This window comes from Salmo salar, chromosome ssa06 (genome assembly GCF_905237065.1).
Source record: "Salmo salar chromosome ssa06, Ssal_v3.1, whole genome shotgun sequence".
NCBI classification, from domain to species: domain Eukaryota; kingdom Metazoa; phylum Chordata; class Actinopteri; order Salmoniformes; family Salmonidae; genus Salmo; species Salmo salar.
In genome coordinates, this window is record NC_059447.1 from 62,660,073 (window position 1) to 62,675,655 (window position 15,583).

Consider the following 15,583-nt stretch of genomic DNA (forward strand, 5'->3'; position numbering starts at 1 on the left):
ACAGCATGATGCTGCCACCACCATGCTCACCGTAGGGATGTTATTGGCCAGGTGATGAGCAGTGCCTGGTTTCCTCCAGACGTGACGCTTGGCATTCAGGTCAAAGAGTTCAATCTTGGTTTCATCAGACCTGAGAATCTTGTTTCTGATGGTCTGAGTGTCCTTTAGGTGCCTTTTGGCAAATCCAAGCGAGCTGTCATGTGCTTTTTACTGAGGAGTGGCTTCTGTCTGGCCACTCTACCATAAAGGCCTGATTGTTGGAGTGCTGTAGAGATGGTTGTCTTTCTGGAAGGTTCTCCCATCTCCACAGAGGGACTCTGGAGCTCTGTCAGAGTGACCAAGGCCCTTCTCCCCGGATTGCTCAGTTTGGCCGGGCGGCCAGCTCTAGGAAGAGTCTTGGTGATTCCAAACTACTTTCATTTAAGAATGATGGAGGCCACTGTGTTCTTGGGGACCTTCAATGCTGCATACATTTTTTGGTACCCTTCTCTACAGACAATTCCTTCGACCTCATGGCTTGTTTTTTGCTCTGACATGCACTGTCAACTGTGGGACCTTATATAGACAGGTGTGTGCCTTTCCAAATCATGTCCAATCAATTGAATCTACCACAGGTGGACTCCAATCAAGTTGTAGAAACATCTCAAGGATGATCAATAGAAACAGGATGCACCTGAGCTCAATTTCAGATCTCATAGCAAAGTGTCTGTTCACTTATGTAAATAAGGTATTGCTGTTTTTTAATTTTTAATACATTTGCAAACATTTCTAAAAACCTGTTTTCACTTTGTCATTATGGGGTATTAATGAGGACATTTTTTTATTTCATCCATTTTAGAATAAGGCTGTAACGTAACAAAATGTGGAAAAAGTCAAAGGGTCTGAATACTTTCCGATTGTACTATACTGTATATACAGTACTTGTATGTAGCCATGTCACATGGATAATAGTATTTAATTCAGATAAAGCCTTTCAAGGTTCAAATAGGACTATGCCAACACACACTCACACACAGAGAGGGATGGGCACGGTTAATCGAATATCCTAACGGACGTTAGTATTCAATTACTTGAGAGAGTATTCCTTTAAAAAATATATATACGCAATGCCTTCGGAAAGTATTCAGACCCCTTGACTTTTTCAACATTTCAACAGCCTTATTCTAAAATGGATAATAAAATAAATAAATACTTATGTAAATGTGATGTTTCCGTTTTTTGTTATGGGCTATTGTGTGTAGATTGATGAGGGGGAAAAAACAATTTCATCCATTTTAGAATAAGGCTGTAACGTAACAAAATGTGGAAAGAGTCAAGGGGTCTGAATACTTTCCAAATGCGCTGTACCATGAAATTCTTAATTTAATAAAACAGCAAACTTTTGAATGTAGTATTTATGACGTGCGCCCCATAAAAATATAGCTTATTTGCATCGATTGTATGATAGACACACTTGTTGCTGCCATAGGTTGTCTAACTAGTGCGAGTATGGCTACTTTCTTTCTCTCGCCCTCCCAACAGGCACAGGCCCCTGACCTTTCCCCGCCCTGCTGCACAAGCAGAGCAGCATCGTCTATGCTGTCGCGCATCAAACAAGAAAAAAGTTTCAGGAAACACATGTATTCCGACTATCCGGATATCCGAGAAAAGAAAATTGCGATATTATTCTAATAGTGACAATATTTAAAATGTCCATCCCTAGCACATACACAATATACACTCTCTATACTCACACACTGAACAGAGCCTTTCACACAGCCGCAGTATAATTAAGCAATACGGCCCGAGGGTGTGTGGTATATGGCTGTTCTAAGCCCTTGGCCGCTGTATATTGGAAATATACCACAAACCCCCGAGATGCCTTATTGCTATTATAAACTGGTTACCGACAGAATTAGAGCAATCAGCATTCAGGGCTTGAACCACCCAGTTTATAATAAAAAATACACACACACTTGCCAAAAGATACTCATACACTTACTATCTCCTAATGTAGCATATCTCACACTCACTAAGTCACACACCTGCTGCTCGTTGAAATCCTGCAACGGTAGATGTGAACTAAAGCCCATCAGATAGATTTCAGTATTGCCTCATTGATGTGGTCTCTGGTTCCTCACGGTGTATTTCTCTCTCTTAACCCCCATAGCGATGAGCATGTCAGGGGAGGAGAATGACAACTCCCTGGTGGAGGACAACTTGCGGGCCAAGCTGCTGGAGGTTGGCCAGCTGAGGAAGGACATTGACGACCTGCGCACCGCCATCTCCGACCGCTACGCACAGGACATGGGCGACAACTGTGTGACGCAATGACAATGACACACCCGCCACGAGGGGTTCTGACCGCCCCTCTTCTCTTGTCACTGCACAGCGTCAGCATGCCCACTTCCTTCTCCCTCTCCCCAGGGCTACTGTTTCACAGCCAGTGAGGACAGGACAAATCCTGATTGGAGGAAACCCAGGAAGTACAGTGTTTAAAAAAGGGAATAATAAACCTGGTACAGTGTCAAGCGGCCGTGAGGTTTTTATCCAGTTCTACGTGATGGCGGTGTCTATCGCCAGCTTTCTGAACGTAGGACCAAGCTGTGAATCAAGTTTACAAGGAACAGTCTTTTTAAATAGGATGTTTTGATTTTTCAAATGTTGATCGTGCTTCCTGTGTACTAGAAAGAATTCCTACATGATCATGTACATTGCTTCATGCGCATAGACTTGTGTATTTAAACCTGGAGACCCCTACCCTCACAGATGCACAGAAGGTAGTATGAGTGTGTGAGTGTATGTGTGTGTGTTGGTGTGTATTTGGCCCCTCCGACACAATCACCAGCCAGTAGGAAAATGACTCTCACTGCTGCTCTGTCAAGTGCCTCTGTGTGACAGCTTCTCCAGCAATCAGCTGTCCCCTTCCTAAGTCGTCTCCAACGGCAACCAATGGCTCTCCTCTCACACATCATCTCCACAACGCGTGTTATCCAAAGACATTGTCCCCAAACGTCTCTCTCTCTCTCTCTCTCTCTCTCAGCTGCTGCCCATAGTCGCAGGTCGACACTGCATAGTGGCACTTCTTCCTTTCACGACATATCCGCTCCATTGTGGTGTTTCCAGTTCCTTTTTAATATGGGTGTTTCTTCTGTGTGAGTTCAGTGATGTGAATAACACTCCCAGACTGGTTATTAGGATAGCTGATGTTGATAAGGAAATGATAGCATGGCAATTATACCCTCAGCTATATTATTGGCTGTTGTTGTATTGTTGTTGAACATCTTAAGCAATATATTAACCCATCAGGTAATATTCAGGTGTCTTTCTAACCAAATGAAATTCAGGAATTGTTTTTCGAGGGTTAGGAATCTCCATGGTAAGGTCAGGGCTCAGTATCGTCTCCCCTGAGTTCCATAGACACCTATTTGATTGAGACAGTAGAACAAATGCAAAACAACCGAGGGCAAAATTGCCATGGCACTTCTACAGTCTAGGCCTTCAGAACATTACCCACTGGGACTTGACTCAGCTAGTAGTTGTATCCATCCAGTCAGTTAATATAGGAGCACGTAATACGTCAAGGTTACTGACCACTCTACTCCTCCAACCTCTTCCACACAGTAGAGGGGAACTCTTTAGTCTATTGGATTCATGGTGTGATCGTTGGTTCACATTCTCCTGTTTTACTTCATTGATTGTTTGCCGTCGTTCCCACTATTTGTCAATGGAATAGTCCTCATGCTTGATCTTTAACTAAATGGAAAGTGAATTTACTGTTATACATGTTATTTTAAAAAAACGATCTACAGATACTGTAATTCAGCCTGGTAATACGTTGTTAAAAATGACAATATCCATTTTCATAGCTAATTTAGTGCATGTTTCGAAGTGACATGTTTTAATGTGGACTTAAGTCATTGTGTTGTGTGGCGAAGAACAATTTGCATGGGTAGGATATCCTATTCTACTGTTGTATTACCAATCTTACAAAGGAAACTTGTACAGTATGAGCTATGTAAGAAACGTTTTGGAAGGCTATAAGATATGGAACAAACGTTTTGACTATGTTCCAGTCGAGCCGACATATGCAGTCTCACTAACGCCGAACCGCAGTATAACGTGATTGTGATTTAAAAGCAATGTTTCTGCACTCGCGGAAACGGCGTTCACGGTAAACCCTGCATATGCCGGCTCGATCGGAAATGGCTTTTTACATTTCAGTCGTACGATACTGCGGATCTTCCACAATGCAGATTTAAATCTAGCCCTAAGTGATACATGGAAACTGTAAAATACTATGCAACGTCCCATGCACCAGCCAGCGCCTCACATTGTTATCAGCAGCAGATGTAAGATATTGTTCTTCTGTGCCTTTACAAATCTATGCAGCAGATAAGAGCACCTGTATGTTCCTCCCCGTTGACATGAAGTGTCTGGAGATGTGTAACTATTCTGCATGTAAATGTAAATAGGACTATCTGACTCTCTTACAATGTATGATTACCATCTTACATTGTACTGTCTGTATGTTGACAAAGACGTTGCTAAGCAATAGCCACAAACAATGCATACATATCCACTCAGGTAAATAAAGACCATAGCAGGCTCTTGTGAAACCTGAAGAAGAATGTACTTGGATGCACAGAACGGTGAGGCACTGTAGGTATGGCATCCATTGTGACGGTGTAAGTCTATGGTGAGACTGGTGTTGTCGACTCATCTAAAGGGAAAGGTGGGGTTGTTCGTGGCTGTCTCTCTGTGGACTTTGAGCCACTGGTTGGCTTTATTGTACGTAAGGATTATTTCTGTGGTTTCTAAATGTTTTAAGCTTTTAGTTTTGCAGCTAGATTTTATGAATGCCAAAGGTCTATTTATATACGATGTTCCTAAATGTATTAACAAGTATTTTTCCATTTGATATGTTATTTGTACAGATTGCAAATACAATATTTTTCTATAACTGTTTGTATGTGTTCCCTCTAGGCCGCAGTTCTAATAATCAGATGATTGCGAACCTGAAACAGATCACAGTTCTAGTCAATGAGTTGTGTTTTATTGGTTATACAGCGACCCAGCACTGTCACACGTTTCTAGCCTTTGTCGTTAATTGGCCAAGAATTGTTAGCATTTGAAATCTATTTACTACCACAACTTGAGGGGAATGACCGATCAGTTCAAAAACGTCAAAGTAGTTTAATCCATCTGTTGGCTAAACCCTAATTATTTTATTATTGAATATTAAAACATACATACAATCTACCTGCAGTGAAGCCGCTCAACATTTACATTATTCAGTCATCTAACACTCCCGTCCAGAGAGACCCACAAAAGCAACCAGGGTCAACGCCCTGCCCAAGAGCACATAGCCAGATCTCCCACCAAGTCAAAAACGGGGACCCGAACCAGCGACCTATCGGCCACCGGTCCAAGCTCCCAACCGCCAGGCCACCAACCCTCCAAGATCCCACCACAGTTCCCCGAGAGCTGCCCTTCAACCATCCGAGACCCACCCCCTCCAAAAATAAATAAATTAAACCTCTCCCTCTATTCCCCACCTCCAACTAGTTTTCATTGGGATGGCAGATTGCTTTTGATAAGAACACTATCACATGTGAACATGCAGAATCCTACTCATTGCTCCACGTGCTTAATATATGTGACTTTTCTTGTCAGCCAGAACGGGGCACCCTGCTCACGCCCAGGGAGGCAGCCCCTTCCAAAATGAATGCTATCACTTTCCACCCAGTGCAAACGACGCCCATCCGGGCCAGCTTAATAAAATCCCCTCAATACCTTACAGAAACCACAGGCCAGCTAGAGGCAAAATGTAAACAAACCCCCAAAAACATGTTAACCTTAGTGAATGCATGCAAACACCACATCTTCCAATCAAAAATGGATACAGCAGGACCATAATATTGGCAGATGCACACTTGTGAATGAGACATTTTTTTTAAGCATTTCTACAGCCATCCACAACGGGAAACCCTCCAAGGAACACTGAATACAGTGAGAACAGTGTAAAAGCAAAGGTTAGCTGCTGTGTATGTGTGTGTGTATTGGAAGCATTACATCTGCACCAGAAAGAACACAGACCTGCGACGCCATAATTTGAGGCTTGTAAACAAGACAAATGGCCCCTTTGGTTGTGTCCGTCTATCACTTGGGTCAGTCAGCCGTGGGCAGGCTCAGGTACTAAATCCTAATACAAAAAATGTACAGCATTTTGACAAACTGTCATGGCTGGGGCCAGTGATGGATGGCTGTAGTACAGCTCAGGGTAAATGATGTCAAACCACTTATATTCAAATACCTCCCACCCTGGCTGCCTGGAGGAGGGGATTTCCCCCTGTTAAAACTGACTATGATCAAAATCATCATGCTATTCTTAAAGGCTGAAAACCCTGCATTAGCACCACAAGTAAAACTAGTAAGAACCTAAATGAGAAAGGACAACATTGAAGAAATCAATAGAAGGAAATCTTAAGACAACCTGTAGCTGATAGGGTGGGCATATACTGAGAACAGAGGTTTCTGTAGCTGATAGGGTGGGTATATACTGAGAACAGAGGTTTCTGTAGCTGATAGGGTGGGTATATACTGAGAACAGGTTTCTGTAGCTGATAGGGGGGGTATATACTGAGAACAGGTTTCTGTAGCTGATAGGGGGGGTATATACTGAGAACATGTTTCTGTAGCTGATAGGGTGGGTATATACTGAGAACAGAGGTTTCTGTAGCTGATAGAGTAGCTATATACTTAGGAGAGAGGTTTATGTAGCTGATAGGGTGGGTATATACTGAGAACAGGTTTCTGTAGCTGATAGGGTGGGTATATACTGAGACCAGAGGTTTCTGTAGCTGATAGGGTGGGTATATACTGAGACCAGAGGTTTCTGTAGCTGATAGGGTGGGTATATACTGAGAACAGAAGTTTCTGTAGCTGATAGGGTGGGCATATACTTGAGAACGGAGGTTTCTGTAGCTGATAGAGTAGGTATATACTGAGAACAGAGGTTTCTGTAGCTGATAGGGTGGGTATATACTGAGAACAGAAGTTTCTGTAGCTGATAGGGTGGGCATATACTTGAGAACGGAGGTTTCTGTAGCTGATAGAGTAGGTATATACTGAGAACAGAGGTTTCTGTGGCTGATAGCATGGGTACATATTGGAGAACAGAGGTTTCTGTAGCTGATAGGGTGAGTATATAATGATAATAGAGGTTTCTGGGTACATACTGGAGAACCGAGGTTCTACTTTACCTTGGGAGATCTTGGTGTCAAACTCCAGCAGAGGGTAGAGGTTGTCAGGCAGCACCCGTGTGAACCTAGGAGTTCTGCTCCAGGAAGATCCAGTGATGGACCAGCCTCTTCCTTTGGAGGAAGCCCTGCACGTGCCCTCGGTACACCGCATTGCCTGACACTATGTACAGCCTGAGGGATGACCACAGAGATGCACTTCAGACATTTCTAATGACCATGTGGGTAATATGAATGAATATCAAGTAATGACAGAAAATGCATTAGCAATTCCAAAATGGTCATATTCCTGATACAAATGAAAGACTTAATGAAAGGGTGAAACAAGAACAGAAAATCCATTCATGAATAGGTGGGTTGCCCTGAATTGAGACACCTTGGAGTAGCAATATTTTCATTTTTTCTTTCATCCAATCTCCACGGTGAGCATCATTATTTTAGAAGCAAGGGTGAATTTCACATTATCAAACCACATAGGGACTGGAGAAAAACAGAATGTGCAAGAAAACGGAGTAAATGGATAACTCCATGAAGGCAATTTGTCATCTCTTAGAGGAAAGAAAAAAAAACTGTGCCCAAAGTAACTTTCAGAGAGCTCAAGTTATTCTCTCCACAGTGCCTTAAATTTGGATTAAGCGAATATGTAATGACTCGCCCAGACAGGATGGAGGCTCTGAATACTAAGGGCATTTAAAATATTACATTGATAATACCATGGTGAAGGATTTTTTTATTCACAAGTAGTTATTACATTTAGTCCTGCCACTTAAAAAAGGAGCAATCTGTGATTGCAACATCCCTGTTTGGATTTTTAAATGAAATAATTGCCTCCAGAATTTAGTTCAACTGTCTAACGCCATCAGAACCCGAAAATATGCTCGTTAACAAACACTGTATAGCTTCAAAACATGGTTAAAACTATAATCTCATGGATGGTTCTTGCATTCATAGCTCTGTAGATTAATTTGAGAATGGTCTCCAGGCACAGCTCTAAACTGTTTGCTAAATCTGTGGCGGGGTGTCCATTTAGTTGTGGTTTGAATTGTAGATTACCACTTTAAAAAACACAATGATCCTGGAAAACTGTAATTCAACTCTGGGGTAAAAGATTCAGGCTCTGAGTTTGAGTTATGTGCTTCTGTTGAACTCCTCTGTATAGGTTGAGGGGGATGAGCAGTCTTGAAGTTCAAACATATCATTGACTGACAGTGGATAGTGCTGGGTCCTGCGCTGCAGGCAATGTGTTTGAAGCTACCAGCTGTGCCCTGATACACAGCGCTGTCTCCCCAGGCTTCAAAGCATAGCTAACGAGTTTTTAACCAACTAACAGTATTGCTCCATATTCCCTCTCAATAGGATCTGAAAAGCATAAGAGTTAGGCGGTATGCCATATATACCGTATCCCGGGGTATTTTGAAATACGTTTTATATTTTAATATTTAATTTAGACTTTTTTTTTAGGTCCAATGCAGCAGGTTTATCTCAATTTATATCATTTCTGGATAACAATTAAGTCCCTTACGGTGCTTCTTTTCAATTCAAACGGTCAAAAAGAAGGATAAATAGCTCCTTAGCAAAGAACAATTTCTCAAGCAAGAATTTCACTGGGACTGTCTGGGAGTGGTCTGAGTGAAGAGGGGAAAACTGAAAATCATCTGTTATTGGTAGAGAGATTTGGAACTCTTTCTTATTGGTACATTCACCAATTACCGCCTGGTGATGTCACCAGACAGGCCAAATCTCCATCCCGCCAAAACAGGCAGAAATTTCAGGTAATCTTTTCAAACAGCTCCTACACTAAAAGGGCATTATCATTTTCACAGTATTAATCCAACCTCAGCGTGGAAATATACATAAAAACACAGGGAAAAGTTTTTGACTGCACTGGGCCTTTAAACTTCAACCACTTATTTGCTTTGACCTCAACGTGCTTTCACCACACCGTCCCACTAGTTTATATTATAATATGCTTGCATGCACTCATTAGCATTTTGCTAGCATCCATTATGGGATTTTACATGTTTGCTAACCTTCGGACTACAGAGGCTCAGTGTAGTCCTGGGATGGCACAAGGACGGTATGACAATCTGGATACTGCTCAAGCCTAACCTTGATTAGTTATCTGGATCTGATTAACTATACAGATCAAAAATATAAACGCAACATGTAAATTGTTGGTGCCATGTTTCATGAGCTGAAATAAAATATCCCAGAAATGTTCCATACGCACAAGAAGCTTATTTGTGCAAGAATTTGTTTACATCCCTGTTAGTGAGCATTTCTCTTTTGCCAAGATAATCCATCCACCTGACAGGTGTGGCATATCAAGAAGCTGATTAAACAGCATGATCATTACACAGGTGCACCTTGTGCTGGGGACAATAAAAGGCCACTAAAATGGGCAATTTTGTTCACAACACAATGCTACAGATATCTCAAGTTTTGAGGGAGCGTGCAATTGGCATGCTGTCCACCAGAGCTGTTGTCAGAGAATTTAATGATAATACACTGCTCAAAAAAATAAAGGGAACACTTAAACAACACAATGTAACTCCAAGTAAAGTCACACTTCTGTGAAATCAAACTGTCCACTTAGGAAGCAACACTGATTGACAATAAATTTCACATGCTGTTGTGCAAATGGAATAGACAACAGGTGGAAATTATAGGCAATTAGCAAGACACCCCCAATAAAGGAGTGGTTCTGCAGGTGGGGACCACAGACCACTTCTCAGTTCCTATGCTTCCTGGCTGATGTTTTGGTCACTTTTGAATGCTGGCGGTGCTTTCACTCTAGTGGTAGCATGAGACGGAGTCTACAACCCACACAAGTGGCTCAGGTAGTGCAGCTCATCCAGGATGGCACATCAATGAGAGCTGTGGCAAGAAGGTTTGCTGTGTCTGTCAGCGTAGTGTCCAGAGCATGGAGGCGCTACCAGGAGACAGGCCAGTACATCAGGAGATGTAGAGGAGGCCGTAGGAGGGCAACAACCCAGCAGCAGGACCGCTACCTCCGCCTTTGTGCAAGGAGGAGCAGGAGAAGCACTGCCAGAGCCCTGCAACATGACCTCCTGCAGGCCACAAATGTGCATGTGTCTGCTCAAACGGTCAGAAACAGACTCCATGAGGGTGGTATGAGGGCCCGACGTCCACAGGTGGGGGTTGTGCTTACAGCCCAACACCGTGCAAGACGTTTGGCATTTGCCAGAGAACACCAAGATTGGCAAATTCGCCACTGGCGCCCTGTGCTCTTCACAGATGAAAGCAGGTTCACACTAAGCACATGTGACAGACGTGACAGAGTCTGGAGACGCTGTGGAGAACGTTCTGCTGCCTGCAACATCCTCCAGCATGACCGGTTTGGCGGTGGGTCAGTCATGGTGTGGGGTGGCATTTCTTTGGGGGGCCGCACAGCCCTCCATGTGCTCGCCAGAGGTAGCCTGACTGCCATTAGGTACCGAGATGAGATCCTCAGACCCCTTGTGAGACCATATGCTGGTGCGGTTGGCCCTGGGTTCCTCCTAATGCAAGACAATGCTAGACCTCATGTGGCTGGAGTGTGTCAGCAGTTCCTGCAAGAGGAAGGCATTGATGCTATGGACTGGCCCGCCCGTTCCCCAGACCTGAATCCAATTGAGCACATCTGGGACATCATGTCTCGCTCCATCCACCAATGCCACGTTGCACCACAGACTGTCCAGGAGTTGGCGGATGCTTTTGTCCAGGTCTGGGAGGAGATCCCTCAGGAGACCATCCGCCACCTCATCAGGAGCATGCCCAGGCGTTGTAGGGAGGTCATACAGGCACGTGGAGGCCACACACACTGCTGAGCCTCATTTTGACTTGTTTTAAGGACATTACATCAAAGTTGGATCAGCCTGTAGTGTGTTTTTCCACTTTAATTTTGAGTGTGACTCCAAATCCAGATCTCCATGGGTTGATAAATTGGATTTCCATTGATTATTTTTGTGTGATTTTGTTTTCAGCACATTCAACTATGTAAAGAAAAAAGTATTTAATAAGATTATTTCTTTCATTCAGATCTAGGATGTGTTGTTTAAGTGTTCCCTTTATTTTTTTGAGCAGTATATATCTCCATCATTTTAGAGAATTTGGCAGTAAGTCCAACAACGCCAGCCCAGGACCTCCACAGCCAGCTTCTTCACCTGCGGCATAGTCTGAGACCAGCCACCCGGACAGCTGATGAAACTGTGAATTTCTGTACAAACAGTCAGAAACCGTCTCAGGGAAGCTCATCTGTGTGCTCGTCATCCTCACCATGGTCTTGACCTGACTGCAATTTGGCGTCGTAACTGACTTCAGTGGGCAAATGCTCACTTTTAAAGGCCACTGTCATGCTGGAGAAGTGTGCTCTTCATGGATGAATCCCGGTTTCAACTCTACCGGGCAGATGGCAGAGAGCGTGTATGGTGTTGTGTGGGCGAGTGGTTTGCTGATGTCACCGTTGTGAACAGTGCCCCATAGTGTTGGTGGGGTTATGGTATGGGCAAGCATAAGCTACGAACAACGAAAACAATTGCATTTTATCAATGGCAATTTGAATGCACAGAGATACCATGACGAGATCCTGAGGCCCGCCAATATCCAGCAACTTCGCACAGCCATTGAAGAGGAGTGGGACAACATTCCACAGGCCACAAGCCTGATCAATTCTATGCGAAGGAGATGTGTCGCGCTGCATGAGGCAAACAGTTGCCACACCAGATACTGACTGGTTTCCTGATTCATGCCCCTACCTTTGATTTTTCAAGGTATCTGTGACCAACAGATGCATATCTGTATTCCCATTCATATGAAATCCATAGATTAGGGCCAAATGAATTCATTTAAATTGACGGATTTCCTTATATGAACTGAAACTCAGTAAAATCTTTGAAATTGTTACATGTTGCACTTATATTTTTCTTCAGTGTAATAATCACATTCTTGTAGTAGGGCAGTGTCTCGATTATCTTCCAGTTGATGGCAGTCTCTTTAGGGTGCACACTTGGGCCATCTGGACCTTGGCCACCTGCCAGAACCTCTTGTGCTCCACCAGGGTCTCCTGCATCTCCCTCAGCAGCAGGTACACGCCCTCCAGGGTGTCCTCGTACACCTGCACTCAGTCAATCACTAATCCATCAGACAATCAAACAGTAGAATTTAGGAATATCAAACACTACAGCAGCCTATATGCCATTGTCATCCAAGCGAATTCCTAATGCCAAAGTTAAGTGCTTTTCCAATTCTATACATCAAGTAAACTAGCTGGGAAAAAACAATCCCATCCATAATTGCTTATACAAACCACTAATGTGCCAAATGCCAATATGCTTGTATAAATTGTATTGATTACACTGTCCTTGACTGTATTGCTCGCTGTTGCTATAGAGTACAAGCCTGCAGCTAGCCTGTATTCACAGATGAAGTGTAATTGAGTGGGACATATATTGATATGTCTATAATCCATTTAGCAGGACATTACATGGGTCTAGGCGCTTCCTGCAGCCTGCTCAAGCTGTGACCTGTGAAATCACCAGCACAGAGCTGATGATCTGGAGATGCTTAACGGAAAGAGATGCACACTGATGGAATACTAAAAACACCACTGAATAGATGCCAAAAATGTCATTTGTATAGAAGCAGTTTTGGCAAAGGAAATTATCATTGTCCTCCATAATGCTGAAAAGAGTCAGGCATCTCTCATCTTTTTTCAATAGTGTTGACAAAAACACAACGAGTGCTTTCATTTCGGTAGGTGCACTTACACATTACGCTCCACTAATGTTTTCTGAAATTTAGTCATTTAAAGAGTGACTGCCCTTAAAAACCAACTAATCCCTTTGAAATCGACCTGTGGCATCGAGTCAGAGACATTTATTCTAGTGTCAAAACTGACTACAAAGTATAAATAGGATCATTTTGGTCAAAGTCAGTCTAGTCTAAAACTGTGTTTGAAACCTCTGCATCACATCGAGTAAATTAAGGTTGGGTTTGGATTACAATTAGTCCGCCTTTGCCAAGCTCCACGTGCTAATCACCCATCCGCCCACTTCGCTTCCCTTCATTAAATGGGGCTCCGTTGTTTCATTACCCCCAACCAACGTGTTCAAAGGATCACAGCCATTTGAGACTGAAAAGCCCTACCATGCAATGCATGCCTCCAGCAGGATGCACCAGCCTGGTCTCATAGACTAGTCATAACATAGTAAATATTAGGGCCTCCCGAGTGGCGCAGCAGTCTAAGGGAGACCCATGAGCGGTGACCGGGAGACCCATGTGGCTTGGCAGGGTTGTGTTTCGGAGGACGCATGGCTCTCGACCTTCGCCTCTCCTGAGTCTGTAGGGGAATTGCAGCAATGGGACAAGACTGTAAATAAAAATTGGATATCATGAAAAAGCGGTAAAGAAAAACACTAAAATTAGTATGATATGCTAAATTTGGTTTGGTTACTTAAAACCTGTTGGGGCTCGGGGGCAGTATTGAGACATTTTGAAAAAAATATGTGCCCATTTTTAACTGCCTCCTACACCAACTCAGAAGCTAGGATATGCATATTATTAACACATTCGGATAGAAAACACTCTGAATTTTCTAAAACAGTTTGAATGGTGTCTGTAAGTATAACAAAACTCATATTGCAGGCAAAAACCTGTGAAAAATAGATCCAAAAAAAAATGTGAATTTTGTGACTGTACTATTTAGTGTCATTGTTTTATAGATACCATAGTGAGAAAGGATTCATTTCGCAACACCTACGGCTTCCACTAGATGTCAACGATCTTTATAAAGTTGTTTGAAGCGTCTATGATAAACAGAGAGCAAATTAGAATCCAAGGAAGTTGACATGTCATCACTTCATTTTTTTGCGCCTGCGCATAAATCTGAGAAACGTGAGTTTGTCATCATTTTTTATCTAGACATAGGATAGGTTGTGTGAAAATATTACTGATGTTTAACGTTAAAAATGGACCAAAAGATTAATGCTAAACAACATTTGACATGTTTGAACGAACATAAATAGATTATTTACTAGTTTTTTTTAGCTTTTCGGCGTGATTTTACACTCCCCCCACCACGTTTTGTGGGAGCATAATGAACGCTAAGTACTTGGTGTTATTTGGACATAAATTATGAACTTTGTCAAAAGAAACCACATTTGTTCCGGACCTGGGATGCCTTCCGGACCTGGGATGCCTGCCTTCTGATGGAGATAATCAAAGGTAAGGGGATATTTACAATGTTATTATCGATTTTAGATGATGCTAACTGTATAGCATAGCCTGTTGTTCTTAGCATAGCACCCCGTTTATTGCAAAATGTGATTTCCCAGTAAAGTTATTTTGAGATCTGGCTATTCGGTAGCAATTACGAGATGATAATATATTATTCTTTGAATGACAATATTATAATTTACCAATGTTTTCGAATAGTAATTTTGTTATGTTCACCGGAAGCATTTCAGAGAAGAAAAAAATCTGAATTTCACGCTACTGTAAAATGCTGTTTTTGGATATAAATATGAACTTGATGGAACAAAAAATGCATGTATTGTATAACATAATGTCCTAGGAGTGTCATCTGATGGAGATTGACAAAAGTTAGTGCATAATTCTAGCTGGTTTCTGCTTTTGGTGACGCCTGACCTTGAATTGAAAATGGATGTTTGTACTTTTGTGGCTATGTACTGTCCTAACATAATCTAACTTTATGCTTTTGCCGTAAAGCCTCTTTGAAAATCGAACAATGTGGTTAGATTAAGGAGATGTTTATCATTTAAATTGTGTAAAATAGTTGATTGTTTGAGAAATTGAAATTATTCGATTTTTGATGTTTTGAATTTCCAGCCTTGTTAGCAATCCCGACTCGGGGTTCATTGCTAACCTGTAGCCCCAACAGGTTTTTAAGACAGGTTACTTAAGGCCAAAACGAAAGTAAGGTGGTTGGTCGGGGTGGATGAGTGGGCGTATATCGCGAACGTCTAGCAACCCAAATGTTGCCTGTTTGAAATCTCATTACAGACCATTTTTGCAACTTAATACTTTTTAGCTACTTTGCATGTTAGCTAACCCTAACCTTAACCACTAGCCTAGCTAACATTATCCACCTTGCTAGCGTTAGCCACCCTACCTAGCTTTAGCCTACCTCAATACAACTCGGATTTGGCTTAGAAACACGATAACATTTCAAAAGGTAAATCATTTGTAGAAAAACCTTTTGTCGTGATTGTAATGTGGCCAGATTGACTTTAGATACAGTAGCTATAATTTTATCCAGCTAACTAAGATAGAGGGGACCACCATATTTTAGCTAGCTAACATTAGCATTACTAGCTATTTGA

At 42.4% G+C, this 15,583-nt stretch overlaps 2 protein-coding genes and 1 long non-coding RNA gene across 9 annotated transcripts in view; 2 read left to right on the plus strand and 1 right to left on the minus strand.

Annotated features, from left to right (window-relative positions):
- The window catches only part of cep85l (centrosomal protein 85, like), a 72,063-nt gene extending 67,121 nt beyond the window's left edge, over positions 1-4,942 (plus strand). For all 6 annotated transcript variants that reach the window (XM_045720803.1, XM_045720805.1, XM_014205134.2 and 3 more), the window contains one exon: positions 2,150-4,942. In XM_045720803.1, the coding sequence (XP_045576759.1) occupies positions 2,150-2,313 (164 nt within the window). In that variant the 3' untranslated portion in view covers positions 2,314-4,942. The remainder of the gene's footprint in view (positions 1-2,149) is intronic.
- A 1,467-nt stretch (positions 4,943-6,409) lies between these two features.
- LOC106607623 (uncharacterized) overlaps positions 6,410-15,583 on the minus strand; it is a 17,945-nt gene continuing 8,771 nt past the window's right edge. The window contains 5 exon segments of the mRNA XM_045719521.1: positions 6,410-6,420; positions 7,245-7,302; positions 7,304-7,415; positions 12,189-12,237; positions 12,240-12,357. Of these exon segments, the coding sequence (XP_045575477.1) occupies positions 6,410-6,420; positions 7,245-7,302; positions 7,304-7,415; positions 12,189-12,237; positions 12,240-12,357 (348 nt within the window).
- LOC106607783 (uncharacterized) overlaps positions 15,172-15,583 on the plus strand; it is a 1,804-nt gene continuing 1,392 nt past the window's right edge. For both annotated transcript variants that reach the window (XR_001329289.2, XR_001329290.2), the window contains exon 1: positions 15,172-15,583. This exon is cut by the window's right edge and continues 677 nt beyond it. This is a non-coding gene — a long non-coding RNA (uncharacterized lncRNA).